The sequence below is a fragment of the Stegodyphus dumicola genome, chromosome X1 (genome assembly GCF_044657685.1).
Source record: "Stegodyphus dumicola isolate Sdum_Otavi_A_Nest chromosome X1, ASM4465768v1".
Lineage (NCBI taxonomy): Eukaryota > Metazoa > Arthropoda > Arachnida > Araneae > Eresidae > Stegodyphus > Stegodyphus dumicola.
This window is the reverse complement of record NC_140780.1, coordinates 133,314,112-133,333,975: the sequence shown is the minus strand read 5'-3', so window position 1 is coordinate 133,333,975 and position 19,864 is coordinate 133,314,112. Positions and strand designations below refer to the sequence as shown.

General features: G+C 32.0%; 1 protein-coding gene across 1 annotated transcript in view; it reads right to left on the bottom strand.

Annotated features, from left to right (window-relative positions):
- Nucleotides 1–19,864, bottom strand: part of LOC118183209 (stromelysin-3-like) — a 218,750-nt gene that overhangs the window by 9,362 nt on the left and 189,524 nt on the right. The window contains exons 20-21 of the mRNA XM_035352675.2: nucleotides 13,854–13,995; nucleotides 13,168–13,349 (exon numbers count right to left, since the gene is read on the bottom strand). Coding sequence (XP_035208566.1) covers nucleotides 13,168–13,349; nucleotides 13,854–13,995 — 324 coding nt within the window. The remainder of the gene's footprint in view (nucleotides 1–13,167; nucleotides 13,350–13,853; nucleotides 13,996–19,864) is intronic.

Here is a 19,864-nt window from a genome sequence, read left to right as displayed (position 1 = left end):
TCTCAGCGACTCGATGTTCTATTTGCAAAAACGCGTTGGGGAAGGACAGATTGAGAGATCACTGGGCAATACCGAAGGGCTCTGGACTCCAGCTGCAATTTACAATATCGTCTGAAAAATGCAGGGATTCATATACCTGTGGTTTTTCATAATTTAAAAAATTACAATGCCCATCACATCCTTCAAGGACTGAAAAACGGGAAAGATCACGAAGTGAACGTAATCGCACCGAGTATGGAAAAATACATTTCCTTCACGTTAGTAAATAGGGAGGATAAACTAAGTCTACAGTTTGTAGATAGTTCAATTTTTGAATACCCCTTTTTAAAAGCTGGTGAACAACATGAAGGCAGAAAATTTTCACATTTTAACAAAACATTTTGGAAAGGAAGAGTGTGAACGGTTGATCTTTGGATTATGGTAACTTGGCGATTTCTTGGCGAAAATTTGGCGACCAACTCTGCTACAGCAACCTTCTCCTTTTTTTTCGGCGCCATTTTGTCTTCACGAAGTAAAGACATGTTTCTTTTCTTTTTATTTACTGAACACTTTTTTCCAACAATCTGCTAGCCGAATTACACTTATGCTAGAAATTTTATGGAACAAATCTGCTTAATCATGACAAATATTAACTACAAAATTGGGAAAACGTGCAGAATCGCAAACTCCTTGCCGCGTTTTTCAGAATCGCACATACACAGTAACCATGTACACGTCGACTTATTTTTACTTAAAAAAACATCTCAGAATTGCACAAAAATGGCATTGCACACACTCTTCACTTTATCCATGTACACTGCTTTTTTCTCATAAATGAGAAAAATTTGCAGGAAAATTTTGTGAATCTTTAAACTCGGTAAAAAGCACATATATGAAATTAACCTGATCGCGAAAAAGTATATACCCTTTCCAAGGATGAACATTTGCACGTATAAAATAAATAAAAAGTCAAAAACTTTTCCCTCTAAATTATCTATTATAAAACGTCACCAACGAATTTATCACGCAAACATTAAAAATGGTTTCAAATACTTAGTGTCAAATATTTAAATTATTTCCATGCACGTTTACTTCTACTGAAACGTATTCCAAATTGCTACAAACATATAATTCACAAAATAACTATCATTTAATTAAAATATAATTAAACCATGTACACGTTGACTTATTTTTACTTAAAAAAACATCCCAGAATTGCACTAAAATGGCATTGCGCACACTCTTCGCTATATCCATGTACACTGCTTTTTTCTCATAAATTAGAAAAATTTCACGTAAATTCAGGAAAATTTTGTGAATCTTCAAATTCGGTAAAAAGGACATTTATGAAATTACCTGATCGCAAAAAAGTATATGCCCTTTCCAAGGATGAACATTTGCACGTATAAAATAAATAAAATATCCAAAACCTTTTCCCTCTAAATTATCTATTATAAACGTCACCTGCAAATTTATAACGCAAACATTAAAAATGGTTCCAAATACTTAGTGTCAAATATTTAAATTCTTTCTATGCACATTTACTTCTACTCAAACGTATTCCAAAATACTACAAACATATAACTCACAAAATCACGATCATTAAATTAAAATATAATTAAATTAAAAAACACTACTTGAAATATAAATAAGAAAATACATTAAATTAATAAAAATTAGCTTACAATCCCAATTACTTTAAACTAATTCATTGCTAATAACAATTTCCCAATAATACCATATTAATTTATGTATTCCTTACATGCATAAAAATAATATCCTCAAATAATTAAAAATACTAACTTACCTAATCTTCTTCACAATCTTGATTGCATGGCGGACAAACTTTTCTTATAGATTAAATAATCCAGTAGTCAACTGGCAGTCTATTCACCCACTAATAAGAAATTTCCCGCATATTCAAACGACTTTCAGCAGCAAACCACGTACTCTTCTTTACACTCCGTTTCACAAAATGTCCATTTTCACCACATTTCTTGCACCGCCATTCAAACTTATCTGTAATATACTTCCTTTCACACAATCTCATTTCATTCCCCACATGTTGGACATTCATACTTATCCGCAATTAATCCTACACTCATACACCATTCAAGCAATTCTTTTCGATTACACATAAACGCAATAAAAATTTCGGATTTACTTTACATAGGGCAATGGGATCCAAATATTAAGCAACACTTTCACAGAACATAGAATGAACCTAATGCTATAAAGTACGGCAGATATTTTTATAAATTTACCCCCTTTTCCGATTAAAGAACTGTGATTCGTCCATAAATGTCACATGACATATCTCATGATCTCTCATTTCCCTCACACAAAATAATGCGTAATCGGAACTGAGTACGTCTCACATTATTCCCAAAGTCCTTTATCGCCTACCAAAATGTCGCCAAACTACCTGTTACCATATTCCAAAGATTAGCCGTGTGAACTGCTACGGCGCAAGGGCGTGTATAATTATGAGTACATGTCATCCTTCAAAAAATGTGAAGAAACTTGCTTACCATCGAAAGAGGCATTTTATAATGTTCTCGGGGAGGAACACATTTCTGATGAAGATTACTCCCATGCATTAAATTTTTGGGAGACTTTAAATCTCCAAACTTTAGGAGACTATCACAATTTATATGTTAAATCCGATGTTCTTCTTTTAGCGGACATATTTGAAAACTTTCGAAATTTATGTATGAAAAATTATGAGTTGGACTGTGCTCATGTTATGACGTCACCGGGGCTAGCGTGTCAGGCATGTTTAAAAATGACTAGAATTCAATTAGAGCTTCTGACAGATCTGGATATGCACATGTTCATCGAAAGAGGTATTTCCATGATATCTCACCGATGGGCAGAAGCTAACAATAAATATCTACCCCATTGTGATCCAAGCAAAACATCCAGTTATATTATATATCTGGATGCGAATGATTTATATGAATGGGCTATGTCTCAAGCCCTGCCTTATGGAGGATTTCAATAGATCTCACCATCTGCCATTGATATAGAAGCTATTTTGTCATCCCCTGAAGAGAGAGCTGTCGGCTATATTTTGATAGTACAGATAGTAGTAGATTTGGAATACCCTCGGGAATTGCATGATCTGCATATTGAGTATCCTTTAACTCCTGAAAAGTGTTGCATAACAACTGAAGAGTTATCTCCCTATTCATTCTCTCTATTGCAGAAGGAAGGACGAAAAAGTTCAAGAAAAATACAGAAATTAGTGACTAATTTGAAAAAGAAGCAAATTTATGTGATTCATTACAGAAATTTGAAATATTATTTGGAAAAAGGTTTAAAATTAACCAAAGTGCATAAGATCTTAAAATTTTTACAGAAGCCTTGGTTATTGCAATATATTCAATTCAACACCGAAGAAAGAAAAAAAGTGAATACCACATTTGAAAAGAATTTTTTCAAATTGATGAATGACTCAATGTACGGAAAACTAATGGAAAACGTAAGAAATAGGGTGGATTTTCAAATTGTCAATAATGTAAGAAAGACGGCTCCATCTTTCAAGTAGTTTAGAATCTTTGATGAAGACTTAGTAGGTATTCAACGTGTAAAAAATATCATTACATTGAATCGACCTATTTATGCGGATTTTGCCATTTTGGAACTGAGCAAGCTGCACATGTATAAGTTTCATTACGAACACATGAAGCAGAACTATGGATCAAAAGCTCAACTTCTTTTCACCGACACAGATTCATTTATTCTGTGCAAACAGAGGACATTTATAGGGATATGAGTCTACATTTAGATTTGTATGATACTTCCGAGTATCCGAAGGAGCACCCCTCTACAGTGAGAAGAATAAAAAGAGAATTGGCTGCTTAAAGAATTGAATGGAGCACCTGTTTACGAGTTCGTCGGACTAAAAGCCAAAATGTATTATTTGCTGACTCCCTGTGGAGAGAAGAAACAGCGAAAGGGGTGAGCAGAACTGTGCTAAGGAAGCATATTAACTCTTTGAAATCCAGACCCTTTGCTAAGCTGTATCCTCAAAATACCCGAACCGCCCGAAATAGTTTTCCAGTTTCACAGCAATTTCCTCCTCTCCTCGTCCCTTAACGCAGAAAATAGGTGTGAACATTTCCAGTGACATCCTTTGTACTTTCTAACAAAGATTCCATTAGCCTTTGACCCCCGTTCTTTATAAAACTATTCTGAAGGTCAGATCAACAAGCCTTTCCGGCTTTGATATGATCACGACTGAGATTTTGTTTATTTTCGTTATTTTTATAGAAAGGAATAAATTGTTTAAAAATAAATATAATCCTTAAACTGCTGTTTAAAGCTTAAAAGCACACTGTACCACAAAAGAATCAACAAAGAAATGTCAGGATCAACCTAAAGATAAAAAAAACCTCTTAGGACAAGCTATCTGCAGTAAACTGATACAATGCATTTGGGGAAAGTGCACCTGCTATTGCATACCCTAGGGGGAGGGGAGAAAAGAAGATTACAATCTCGGCCGTTTTCGGGCGGTTCTCGTTGTTTCAATGTAGGGCCGTGTCGGGCGGATTGGATGTGAAGGAGTTAAACATATAAACTACAAAGAATGTCTCTTCAATGAGACACGATCACGATATGTGCAATATGGAATTATTAGCCAGAGTCACAAACTATTCACTGTTGAAGCCAACAAAGTGACTTTGTGGCCCTATGACGATAAGCGATATCTGATAGATAGTGTGAACAGCTATGCTTATGGGCATTATACCATTTAATTTTTTTTATATATTTAATTATTTCTTAATCTATTAACATTTAATATTCTTTTCCGTAATTTGAGATTATTTAACGTATTTCATGTAAAGTTTAATGTTACTTTTAATGATATTTTGCATATTTAACTTGTAAATTTTTTTATATTTAACGCAATTTATATATTTAGTTTTTATATAATTATCTTTCTTAATTTTTACTTTAATGTATGTGTTGAATTCTCTTTTATATTTAACGCAATTTATATATTTAGTTTTAATGTCTTTATTCATTAATTTTTCATAATTTTTTTTTTGCATTTAATGGAGTTCTGTGTATTAAATTTGTATATCATGATTTTTTTTGTTTAATGTTTAATGATATTAAGTACATTTAGTTTATATATAATCTTTTTTAATTTAATTTTTACTTTCTTTAATTTTAAGATTTCATAACACTATAGGTATTTTAGTATAGTGTTACTTTTCGACCTCTTGAAAAACTTATGGAAATCTTACATAAAGTTATACATGAGTTTTTCTGTTCTAAATTTTCGGGATTGTCGAGGTGCAATAAACTGCACCAGGTGGTGGTGGGGACAATCCTAAAAAAATATAATTTATTTTTAACCTTTTTCTTGTCAATAAGGGACTAGAGATCATGGGGGAGTGCTCTAAGACAATCAATCATAGTATTACCCTATGAACTCCTTTTGTTACAGGTTCGAATCTCGGTTTTATCTACTAAATAAAAAATCCCGAAACATCCCTTCTTATATGCTACGCCTTCGCGTACTCCGCCTGCGAGTTTATTGCGCATTGCGCCTGTGAGTTTGAGATCCTTTCGGTGAACTCTCCTTTTCGCACTACGACACTGTAAAGAAAATACTGTAAAGAAATTAATGTTCCAAAAAAAGAAACCCATCTCTCGCTTTTGTCATGCCAATAAATCGATTGTTTATTTGCACTAATATCTGAAACGCAGTAAAACACATTTACTTAAAAATATTCTTCATCGAATTGAAATTTTTGATGTCTCGAAAACTAATGAAAACAACGTTTTATCTTATTTTGTCTCTTGGTTAGAAATTGTGAAGTTATATCTCGTTTTGCGGTTAATTGTTTGGATTCTGCTAAAGTTAAATGCATTTCGTAGTTTCTTTGTGCTTATGCAGAAGTTATTTAACCTTTGCGTAACTACATCTAGATATATATTTGTTTTCTGTAATATTTTTTAAATGTAACATACGAATATTTCATTTAACGCATTTTGCATAAATATAATAACAATAAAATTCAGTTTCTTCTCCCCCCCCCGTTTCCTTTTTTATTTGCGGCGCTTCTTCCCGTTTCTCTTTTTTATTGCTTTTAAGGTGGATTTTAGTTAAAACTTTCAGAATGTCATCATAAGGAAATTTGATTGCATTTAGCTATGTAATTTTACCCGACCAACTAGTCGGGTTTAGTTTTTTAAAGATATTTCTGATCAGGCTGTAAAATTTGTTAACACATCCTGACGGTTATACTTTTACCCCATAATAAATATACATTTTTTAATGTATCACAAAATGGTGTAATATCTGTACAACCTCTTACAATGTCATTAATGCTGGTGTTTACGTTGTGAGGCGAGCAGTGTATATATCTGTCTTTGGCTGAATAGTTTTTGTCTTTTGCTAGAAGTTTTTTCTTTTGCTTTACATAAACATATAATTCTTTTGCTGGAAGACCTTCAAGATATGTGCGCCATCCTATCCTTGTTCATACCACTTTTTAATTGAAATTTCTTTTTATGGAAAAAATTGAGAATGAGTTCTTTCAATCCTTGGGAAGGCTGATCTTTTAGAGCAGGGATTCGAACCCTATGCCTGCTGGCCGCCGAATGTTTAATGTGTGCCTACCGCTGTGCGGTTACAATAAAAATGTTTTAGTTTTCAGTAAAGTTCTATGCGGAAGTTTTTCTCATTTTTAATGAAATAGAAGTTGCGTCCAACACAGATACCAACCGAAAGCGAAATGCGACCGATCTCTCTTTTTTTTTTTTTTTAATGTGCATGTATTATTACAATTGTAAATTCATCTTGAAAACGTAAATGGTGCCCGCCGTCTAACATATATTCTAAAATGTGCTCTTAAGTACATAAAGGTTGGGTACCCCTGTTTTAGAGCATCAAATCCGAGAAATCCGTGTTTAATTATTCATTTTATGAGTTCTGAATTATCATGTCTTGCAATATGAACATGTCTTAAAACGACACTCATTTTATGCGTCTTCTCTATATCTATCTTAAGCAGTGTAATAATAAAAAATAAAGGGGAGAAGCATTTTTAAGGTTCACAAAAATTTGCTCTAAATTGTGACCGGCAGATTGAATTAATTCGGTGTATGTGGTAGGGCTCAAATATGGCAGACTTCCTACTGGCAAAAATTTGAAAAACTTGTTTCGTGACGTTGTCATATTTACTTTGTAATTTAACTTCCGACAAATAAATTGCCGTTGTAAGTAATATTTATATCTTCTTTGTGCCATTGGAAGAGCTAACACATTTTTTGAGAGCATGAATCAACATTAAATAACCGTTATATAACCATTTTCGAAAAAGATTACTTGTATACAATGTGTTTTTCGACGTCTTTATTAAAACACAAATTTTTCTTCCATGCTTCATATGCAGTGCTCCCTTTCCCGCGTGATTTGGAAGAACTGTCGGTTTTAATTCTTATCATTAAATTTTTCCAAACTATAACACCTCAACGCCAAATACTATCAGAGTTAGAAAAAAAGCAACAACATTTGTAATGGTAATGTCACACGCATTATTTCGACTTTATTCGACACTTTATTTTCGACGACAATGTTTTCTCCTTGCTTTCTTTTCTCCATCGACGTATTATATGGATGATGATTTGTATGACGACGTTTTCGTTTTGGGTTGGTTTCTCCTCGACGTTTTCGTCCGCGATGTTTTCACCTATAACTTCAGCTAATGTGGGGCGTGTCATGTTTGTGGAAATAATTTCTAAAACGAATGATAATTAAGAATTCTGCACTTTAATGGATAAAAATCGTACTAGAATGACTGAAATAGACTGTGAGGGAAAGAAAGCTGGTGTGATAGTTAATTATGTTGATAGTGAATTAATATTGAATGAGAAGGTTTTAGTATAAGTTAGAATTAAGAGTAAAATTTCAAAATGCAATTTAAAGAAATTCTTTAAACATTTGTATTTCGCTGAAAGAATTGGTTTTCTAGAGTATTTCTAGAGTTTTCATCGTATGTGTGCAAATTCCATCCAAAAGCTGTCCTCGAAGGTAGCGAATCTTAACTATAGAAGGCATAGACTAATAAATGAAAAATAGTGTTGTAGTCAGTGCATCAAAATATGAAAATAACATGTGATGAATGAAATTTACTCAAATACCGAGAGTTAACAGATAAAGTTATAGCGTGAATTTTGGAAATAGTGAACATGATCTAAAAAGTTACGGTTGAAAGTTATGAATTCGTTCCAGAATATCAACCTTCAAAGTTGGAAATTTGTACTTAATTCGTTTAAAGGTAATCGGGTTTCGAAACTAAACATTACAGTAGAAAACTACGGTGTAGCTAGGAATACATGAGAAAGATTAAGAAATAAATACATATATTAAAGAAAAATAATAGTAAATTGTGACATTAAAACTGCTGAACAAAACTTTCGCGGAAATTTGATAACTTAGAAATGCATAAAAATCGTGCACCAAATAATGCAGTTATGGTCAGAAAATACAACAGATGTGATAAAAAGTTTAAGAAAATGAAGAATACATAGACAATAATAAAAGTTTGATTTGCGGAATAAGTTAAAATCACGTCTAAAATTAATGAAAATATTTGAATTAGTAACAGTAAAAATTAAGATTATGAGAATGAAATAAAGGATTATTGTTTTAAAACCATAAAACGTAAACAAATACACAATAGAACATGTAAAGAAAAGTTAAACATGTAAAAGCAATCTGAAACTGTGTAGGGAAATACAAATTATAACGATTATAAATGTTAAGGAATTTAAGACATATCTATAAAATTAAGTAAAACAATGGAATTAGTAATGGAAGATTGTGGGAATAAATTGATTCATTATAGAAGGAAAATATAAGAAATAAAAATGCGAAGAAATTTGTAAGTTATAAAGACTAAAAATACGAAAGAAATTGAACATTTATTGTGAAAAATTAAGTTAAATAAAAATCAAGCAAATGAAGTGAACGATGAAGGTCGGAAATAAGTTAAGAACGAGAAGGAAATAATTAAGTTAAGAAAGTACAGATATGAACAGGAATTAACAATTACAAGATAAAATATTAGGGGTCTTATATATATATATATATATTATAAGATAAAATATAAGGGGTATCTTATGTATATGTATATGTAAATTGATTATAGACAAAAAGTAATGAATTTGGAACCAAAGCAACAAAGACATAAAAGAAATAAAATATGAAACCAGTACAATCCCTAAATCTCCGAATAAAAATGTAAAAAGACCCTATCAACTCAATGAATTCAAACCAGAAGAACCCCCTCCCAAAAAAAAAAATAGAAATACATAAAAAGGAAGAGGAACACAATCAAAATCTGATTCAAGTTATCAAGAGGAGGTCAGCTCAATCAATTTCCTAGGAAAACCACTGTGTTTCTGTTAACCCAAAATTACCTCACGAACCATTTAATATTATTTAATCATTTTAGCTCATCCGAAAATTTTGAATGCTTCCTTTACATAGCCGCTTTTCATTCAGTAATACATAGAAACAATATAAATATAAATGAAATAAATTCAATCTGTCTAATAAAACAAACAGTACTATGCACAATTATAAACAATAAAATTAAAATGAAAATTACAAAATCTTCATTACTTCTTAATGCTTTTCAATTTTAATTTAATCATATTACAAATTCATCTTCTGAGAGATTTAAAACTTTCCATTGCCAATTGCGCCAAAGAGGCAAGCCTAGGCATCACTTTCCCCATTTTGAATCAGTTTCCGTTGTTTTGGTGACAGATAAGTTCAAACATTTTTGTACTCTGTAAATTGTTTTAATATTACATGAACTCCCAAGTTTTAGTAATTTTCGTTTTAATATTAATAACTGTGTATATTACTTTTTTCTTTATTAGGAAAATTGAATTTATTTAATTTATATTTGCTTCTATGTATTATTGAAAGGAAAGCGGGTATGTAGAGGAGGCATTACAAATTTTTGGATGAACTTTAATGATTAAATAATTTACACCAGCTAAATTTAGGCGAACAGAAACACAAACGTTTTCCTAGCAAGTTGACTCAATTGGGATCTGATCGACATCCTTTTGATAATGTTTAATCAAATTTTGATTGTGTTCCTCTTCAATTCCCTTTTATGTATTCTTTTTATTTTTTTTATTTCTATTGTTTTTTAGGGTTTCTTCTGGTTTACATTCATCGAGGTAATCGGGTCTTTTTGCTTTTTTATTGAGAGATTTAGGGATTGTATTGGTTTTATATTTTAATTATTTGATGCTTTTGTTGTTTTGGTTCTAAATTCATCCCCCCTTTTTTTGTCTATGATTAATTTATTTATTTCAGCAGCATTTAGCGCGGAAATGATTTGGGATATTTATATAGTAAAGAATGTGTGTAATACTATATATATATATATATCTATATCTGTCTATCTATTTATCTATCTATCTATCTCTACATATATATTGTTGCGTGCGTACGGATTCGTAATGAATGCAGTGCACACAGATCCGACGATAGGTTAATACGAGTACAATTCATTTTATTGAGGACAACACATCAAAGCTCAGTAACTTTCCACAAAAATATTGATACAGTTCTTCACAGTATAACAGAGCAGAATCAGTAGTGACACTTGAAACTACCAAGAACGTTAAACACAACACAACGAAATGCAAAGCGCAGCTAAAGAGCGAAGCTAAACCGGAGATAGTACTTGGAACTCACGCTGAGCTAACAGCTAACAGCAATTGAGAGCAGATTGTCTCTCCGTCCTCATATAGTTTTCACCTGGTCGCTGAGATATTTCCAGCACTTTCTGCTTTTCCGAATTACTAAAATGCAATATAAGTACGGTTGCAGCTAATATAGTGATCAATTATATTATTCAATTACAATAATACCTATTACGGTGATACATGGACCGGGCCAAAATGTCGCCAAGTTTGAGAACTTTTGGCGATTTCTCGCTAAATCACCGAGATACCAATTTACTCAATGTTAAATGGACTTGCCCCTGTATTTTTACTTTTTTGGCATAGCTTTTCTCTCTAGATTTTTCATGTTACATTATGCAGAAAAATACAACGCTTTCACATATAACTGCACTAAAATTGTGTATCCGTGTACAACATTCGTAACGATATATGCATTAGTTACAAGGGTTAAAAATCAAGGGAAACCTTAAAACTATGTAAGGCAATTTAAGTCAGAATTGACTACAATATTTTCTAATACCTAATCTCATATCAAATTACGACGTCATCCTACCAACCAGTTTGTTATTTCATTCGCACTCTTCTCTCCAATATCAGCTAGCTTGCTCCTCACTTCGTGTGCGGACTGATCCGAAATCCCTTTCCTGCCCTTGAACGCCTCAGTATGAAAGTACTCCGATGAAATTTTGATACAATCTTTTTTATTAGACGGAAACAAATTTTAATATGAAGTTCTTATTTTTTGAAGAATATGATAAGAAAATATTAAGAAAAAGAATGGGATTATTCAACATGAATTTAGTAAAGAAATTAGAACAAAGAAAGCTGCTAATGGAATGCTGATAACACGGTAAACTTTTGGGTTTTGCAGTTTTTTGTTATTTACTTGTTTATTTATTAACCGTATTTACTCCAGTCTTTTCCCTCTTTTACTCCTAAATGTAGCGCTTGAAACCAGGAGATGAAAAATATGGGGAGTATACTATTTCTTAAGTGACGACTTAAATTATAACACAGCCCCTCATTAGAAAACACACATAAAGACATACTAATATTATTACACCATGTATTTTAAAGGATTTCTCAATTTCAATAATATTCTTTTTACTTACACAAAATATTTTCCTATTTTTGCACACATTTTGACAATAAACCAGACATTTTTAAATCATATGCTGGGAGGGAGACAAACAAACAAAAACTGGGAAAGGGAATATGCAAGTAAGTGCGGTATATTTTAGGGAGACCTATTCATCATTATCATCATTATTGTTATTTTAATTTCTTCAGTTAAATGGTACGATAGCACACAAATGGCATTTTACTGAAAGAAATGCTGGATCTAACATTTAACTTTCTATTATGATAGACAGGAAAAAAATATTTAAACAGAGAATATAAAATATATGAAAATATGTGAATATAAAATATGTAACTATCTATCTCACTAGGAAAGAAAAAGTTTCATCGCTGTTAGGAATGCCGAGAAGTTCTTTGCAAAGTGTGATAATTATCTCTTGTGCGAAACAAGTTACAACTTGGTCAACCACTCAAGGGTAAAGATAAAGAGATTAGGTAAAATAATGAAATATAATGTTTAAGATGACTTAAAAAATGGATATATGCTATAGAAAGTATCTGTTTTACCTACAAGGCTGTCTTCTAGCTGAAGATTTATGTCGCGAATAGAACTGGGGGCACTGATTACTGAGAATCTACATTTTCGGCAATATTCGTGAAGCGAATATGTGTGTCCAATTATTCATACAAAGTACTTACTGTCAATGAGCAAAATTGTTGGCAATTCTTGTAACAAAAATTTATACGCAAAAGCTTCTATCATAACATAATTCGCTATTATTAATTAATGTACGACTGAGCTTGCCCTTAGGGAATTATAAACATTTTTTCTCCTTGACTAGAAATAACATTTGTGAAAGAATAATTAGCTTAAATACAGCGAAATTCATTGGAAATAGTATCCCTTATAAAACAAACCTTAATTATTGATAACTCTTTTCTGTGAATAATTAATTATGAGAGGTCTTACACGAATATGCCTAATTGACTTGAGAAATTAAAATCAGAAATTATTTGCATAATTCATGCTATAAATTCCGATGAACTATATTACATAATTGAATGATTAAATATGATTCGTTTTAATTATCTTTCGCAGCTTTTGAATTGTATCTTTTTTGTACCGCGTTATTTCAGCCACCTCGAATCTGTTCTTTTTAGCATACGTATCTTAAAACAAACCCCTTTATCATTAAATCTGTTGCTTACAGCTAAATTGTTAATATACTTAAAAGAAAATCCATGTAAAATTGCAGTAGAAAAGTAATTCAATTTAAAAATGCAGTATAGCATGTTCAAATGACATAAAATGATGAGGAGCCATTGGCAACTATTATAAGTTAATATTTGCAGTATTAAAAAAAAATGTTTACATACCTCAGAAGTTATATCATTAAATTTGTAGTATTTATCCTCCTTGAAGAAATATGTGACATTGTTCTCCCACTGAAATGCTGCATCCAGATTATTAGGCAAACCACGCCAGTTACTGATTGGTTGTGGAAATTTGTTACTTACTGGTGGGTCATCGTTACTGTCATAACGCCAATATTGATTTCCTAAATTCAAGAATAGAATTTTTATGTGCGAGGAAATACGAATAAACAGCTATTTCTGTCATAAAAAATTTAATTCAATATAATGTTATAATTATTATAAGAACATTTTAATTCCAAACAAAATTGTAGTTAATTATTTTACTATGATGATTACATCCCTGTGCCATTTTATATTTATTTCTTCTTTAGAAATTAATACGGAAAAATTAAAAGGAAAAAGAAAATTACATATTGCGAAAAGTTATGCTAAGTAACTAATTAAGGGAACCTGTTTTTTAAAGTATCTTATTTGCAAAACGTGCGATTAAAGTGTCAAAATATATGAAGAAATCTTAAATTTGTGTTACATAATTGATAAATTGTTTAATCGTAATGAAATATGTTGCTTCATTAAATAACTGAAAACATAACAGATTTTTATTGTGTAAAACTAATATTTATTTTAGTAGAATTTTAATTTTATGAACAATTTTCGGTGTCAGAAATTAGAAAGATCTATATTACCTTTAAAAAAGTAAGGTTTACCATTACCACTCCACAGAACAGCTGCGTCCAGCTTGTCTGGTATACCATTAAAACCGTCTTTTAATTGTTTAGGATAGCCATTATCCATATCTTTATTAGTAAAACGCCAATATCTTCCTCCCTATAAAAGATGTAGTCAGGTTTAATTATGTTAATTCTCCAATAATTTAAAACAGTCGTTTATTCAAATATTTAACGTAATGTAAACTGATTTACATTCTGTTTTAAAATAAGTTCTTATCATAAAGACAAGATGACACCCATTTTCTTTTCATTAGGCATTCTTAGCTCTTGTTTATGTACATTGCACAAATGGAATATACAAATATTTGCTCTGTGCAGTATCAGCGCATAAAGAGAAATATAATTATCGAATAGTTCTTGAAATGTTTTAAAAAGATACGATTAGAACAGAAGTTAGCAGAAAAAGCAAATTCTTTCATTAATCTGTTAAATGAATTCTCTTTTTTGGTATCTTCAAGATACTATCAAACTACAACAAAAACTCTCATTTCCTTAATTAGTAAAGGGATGAAAATTAGCAGGGAAGATGTAGATGATGTAAAATAAAATTTAATAGAAAGCCAATAGCTATTAACCTTGAAATATGAGAAATCAGGAAGATCTTGCGCCCCCAAAGCAGAACTTCCCGGGACGTGGCTCCGCCATTTCCAAAGAACTTCAGATTGACTTAAATTCGCTTTGTAACGCTTGTTCAAAACTCCACACTTATTTATAGCATGATTCTGATGTAAAATGTAAAATACTCTTGCCGATCGAGGATTTGCGGAACATGATTTCTCGTATACGCGTTATTTTAATTGCTCCATTTAATTTGTCAACTGCTAGAATTTCATTCATATGCGGTTTGATATTTATTAATCAGCATTGAATGCTTGATGGCTTCAGCTCTGACCAGACATTATCAACAATTTTAAAGGATTTTCATCGATTAAAAGTGAAGTTCAAGAAATCGTACAAACTTCAAAAGCAAATGACAACAGAAGATTTTTCTATATGAAAGAAAGTGAAATGTTTAGGAAGTCAAATGAAATGTATGAAATCTATGAAATGAAGTCAAATGAAAGTCAAAGAATTAATTGAGAAATAATAAATGAAGAATTAGATAATCTTATAACACCAGCCGACAGTGAAAGCAAGAATAAATAAGAAGATGAGCGCCTTTAACTTACAAGAAGTTAAACGAATTATTAAGAAAAGTGACAGAAAGTGTCAAGAATTACGTCAGCATTTGTTCCAAGAAAAAATTACCAAGTATTTAAAAAAAATATTTGTACCGCATACTTATTAAACAGTAATAAAAATTCTTTGAATTAACATTTGTTTTTTTTCTTTCTATTAAAAAATTATTTAGGTTTCATTAAATTATACATACTTTCTTAATATCAATTATGTATAATACATCTTTTCTACAGAAAGTTTGTAAGGATTTTAAGTTTTACTAAAGATTATTTTATTTTAAAACTTTACTATCTTTCTTATTTTCCATTTCCGGCCAGAATAAGCGAAAGTAGATTTGTTTATGCAAATGAGGTTGGGAACTGTATAAGTATTTAAGATATGGCTTTTAGCCAAAAGAGAGAGAGAGAGCCACTTTTTGCTGCCTTACCACACACGTACTTTTCAGTCAGTTTTTGTCTGCCTTTAAGACCAGAACTTAGTTCTCACTGATATTTGAAGACGTAGTTTTGCATTTCGCTCGCTACTACATATGTAATGCTAAAAGGCCAATCTTCGCGTTACTATTCTCTGTAGAGCATCTAAGTTTAGTTCTTATGTAGTTAAGTTAGTCTATTTTTTTATTTTCTGCGCTTTAGAACATAAGTGCTGGTCTCTGTATCCCGAAGGGCGGTACGATGTGAGAAATAAAGGGTAAATTTAACCCTTTTTATTTATACTGTATCTTCTACACATGCACGAACATAGTTTTGAGTAAACTCCCTATTCATACTCAGGACTTCAGTTCTGTTTCCAAAGGCAATTAGAAGGAACAACAGTCCTGACATGTTAACTTTGCGGAATGCGATTTTGCCGTACGCGTAATTTATTAATGACTAACTCCCGAGTTCGGTAAGGATTTACTGTATATTTAATTAGGTATTCTATACATTTTATATTCGTTGGCTGATTTCTTTTTATAATTTTTTTTACACTTTTTTTACTGAGAAATTCCTGAGTAATGAAGGAAAGCTTTATTTCTTCAAAGTACTTCTAAACATGATGAAAATAAAATTAACAATTTTTGTACATACTATGGTTTGGACGCACTTGGTAATGTTCCATATATTAACGTAAAACAAAATTAAATAAGTTATTTAATTAATAATAATTAAGTTAATTCAGATCAAATAAAATTTACTGAGAAAAATTGTGCTGAAAATCACTAGGGGGTGGGAAAAGAAAATTTGCCCAATTTGCGTTTACTGAAATCAGTATCCCGGATGGCAGTGTTACTTCGTTATTCAGTGCCACAAATTTTGCTATTATGGAAAATAATTTCCCAAGAGAATATGATGATAGGATGATAGGAATGATGCCCGTGATGATAGGAATTCTCACAGAGCTTTGCGTACTGAGTCAGAGATGCAATATATTTCATTGACGGACTGTCAGTTCTCTACTTCAGACGTTAACAGTGTTATTAAAAGTCTCAAGAAGAACGACTCACCTGGGCTAGACTCTCTATACAGTGAAATTATACAGCACTTTTCACTATACATAATAGCAAAATGTGAATATTATATAGCACTTTTTTGCACAGACTTTTCCAACCCAATGGAAGAGAGTTCGGATTGTTTTGATCCTTGAAACTTTAGATACATTAATCCCTTATCTTGATAATATTAGAAGCATTAGCCTATTACATATTTGGGAAAAATGTCTCGGATCTCTCTTCATTAATAATATAAATTGGTATTTGAGACAGAAATGTTTTTATAATGATTCTCAGATCGGGTTTACTCTTCGGAGGTCTGATGAAGGTGCCCTTAATCGCCTTAATAATATCTTGTAGAAAGCGAATGATATTTACAATTTTTGTTTTTCTGGATTTCAAAGATGCTTTTGATAATGCTTGGTGGCCGTCTATCTTAAAAACTCTAAAAGAAGTGGAATAATACAAAATATCTATAACCTGCTTAAAACCTTCTTAAACGGGAGGACCGCTGAACTTCAGCTTGTATCCGAAGGTATAAGGGTTCTGTGTCCGGATCTATTCTTTTGAGCAAAACAATAAATGATCTTTTAAGTCATCTCCGCGGTTGCTTGAAAATTGCATTTAAACATGACTTGCAATTTTTCAAGGAACGATTTTGACTTCATTCTTTCGAAAGTACAAGCAGGACTGGATTTTGCCTCCAGTTGAGCGATCTCGCATAAACTTAATTTCAGTTCTACAAAAAGTAAAGCTATGATTGTTTCCCGAAATTTCGATGAACAAAATATTGCTCCTTTGATACTCGATGATTCTCCGTTGGAACTTGTAGTGCGTGTTAAGTATCTTGGTGTCATACTTGACCAAAAATTAACGTGGAAAAAACACATTGAATTCCTTTCTACTAAATGTGAAAATATTTTTAATGGTTTTCACCGAAATTCCAAAAATATTTTTGGAGTAAGCTATTAAGCCAATAAACTGATGTATTGTGATTTTTATTTCGTACAGCTGTCGTGCTTGGGCACATGTTCTCGCAAAGAAGGTTAACGAAAGAAATCTGAGAAAAATTCAACGAAGAATTGTTCTTCGCATTATTAAGCTATTAGGCTATTTTTTTCTTGCATGAGTTCCATCTAATGGTTTCAAAACTGAATATAAAAATAATACTTTTGAGGCACTAGCAACTGATATTTTGGAAGACTGCATAAATGGAAATGTCCCCTTCCCCGAAATTCCTCATTCAGCTGTTTTAGTGCCCATAAATTTCTGTAATTAGTTTCGATTCTGTACCAAAAAGTTTTTTTCCTTCTATTTACCATTTTTCTGTTTATTAATTTTAAAGTATCTCAGCTTTTATCTGGTCACGGTAAATCTGCAAGTTACCTGTTTTGTTTCAATCTAAGATCAAATAATTTATATGAGTGCTTAAAACGAGTACCTCCCAAGATGTGGAATATTTAATTTTTTTCTACCCTACCTTCGCTTATGCTTACGGAACGGTTTGAAAAAGTTTGTAGTGACTTGGCCAATGAACTTATCTGTTTTTGTGACGTCTAGACATCTGTTCTCTGTTTTTGTTCGTTTTATTTATGCATGTACTATCTGATGCTTCAGTTAGCTTACTTTTGTAAGCCCCGTGTTTTACATTTGTGGTGCACGAGGAGATTGTATGTGTTAAAAAATGAAATCAATAAATTTCATTTATTACCGAAAAACAATTTCCATGTAAATGCTAAAAATTAAATACCAGGAGACTCGGTGATCTACCACGAGACCCGGATATGTAATGAAAAGTCGAAGGCAACTATGAAGAAGCGCTTGGAAGGACTTCTTCCTGAAAAAGTACGAAAATGAGACCAGAGAATCATGCGCAAAGGCGTAAATCCAGAGAGAAAACGTCCTAAAAAGTTCTACAAAAATACCAGAAACTAAAGCACTTAATGCCATCTATTGACAGAAAAGTGAGCTAGAATTGTTTTCCAAATCCTTTAATCAAGGTCAGATAACTGTCACGGATCAAAATATATTTACCGAAGGCATCACTAAACTCTTAAATGAAGCTCGTATTATATGATTTTGAAATCTCCTGCTCGCCAATAGTTGTTGCATGTCGCCTTCGCGGTGTAGCAAATTTAATGGCCAGCAGTGTAGTACGTTGTGTGTAAAACTTTCCTCGATTAGCTTCTCATTTCAGATCTTATGATTCAGCTATCATATTCTCTTTTCATTGTTGAGGTTTTTATTAGGAACACATTTCTTTTAGGATTAGATTATTTTACATTATTACATTCAAAGACTATGTGCGTAAGCGGAGGTATGTCTTTGTGGAAGAATATTTAAAGCAAACGTTCTCGTACTTATACTTTATCTGAGAAGAAACAAAAACTATCATGTAGCCAGCTCGTTTGTCGTTGGGAAACCATGTCCAACTACCAGCATTCGTCAATTTCACCTTTTGGTCTTTGACGGACGCCATCATTATCTGTTTTTATATATTAGTCATTAATTATTTCAGAGTGTCCATCCTCAGGTGCTTCGTAGATGCATTGTAGGAGTTCGACTACATTTTTCTCTAATTTACTTATCCCGCTTGCAAAGCCTTTTCTACTGTTTTCCTTCTGTGTAGATGGTGTGACACCTGTTGCTAATGGGCTTATTATCCTACTCACAGTTGAAAAAGGAAATGTTCGCTCAGACATTCGAAGTGCGAACTTCAATTTTTATTTACATTGTACTATGCCTTATTGCTAATTTTCGCCTTCATTCGAATTAAATAAACTTGGCCTGTGTTGTTAGAACATTCGTCTTATTGTGCTTATATTCTTTGCACATTTTCGTTGCTTTGCGCAGACAGTATACCATATTTGATATAAAGCTTTAATATTTTTCACTATTATTTTTGGTATACCTCCCATTTTCTCTACATTTTTAGCGTTACCTGTGACCCAGAGGTTAAGACTGTTGAACACATTCTGTTTTGACCCATTCTGTACAGATTGGAACCCATGCGAACGACCTCACTGTATAGTTCGTTTCTGTGGTTTCTCATGCGTGATGTAATTTCGGGTCAGATTTCCTGAAGAAGACCCTCCACAGTATACAGTAAGGTATCTGTTGTTTTTTGGGGATAGGCCTCGTACGCTTCTCCATATTCAAATAATCTAAGTTATATTCTGTAATTAGCATAATACAGCATCTGAATCTCATTGAATTGGGCTTATTGCAAGATCTGAGTAAATGCTGAAGAAATTATTAATAAATTTCCTAATGTACAAAATAATTATGATTTTGTTTTGAAACGAAAACACATTTT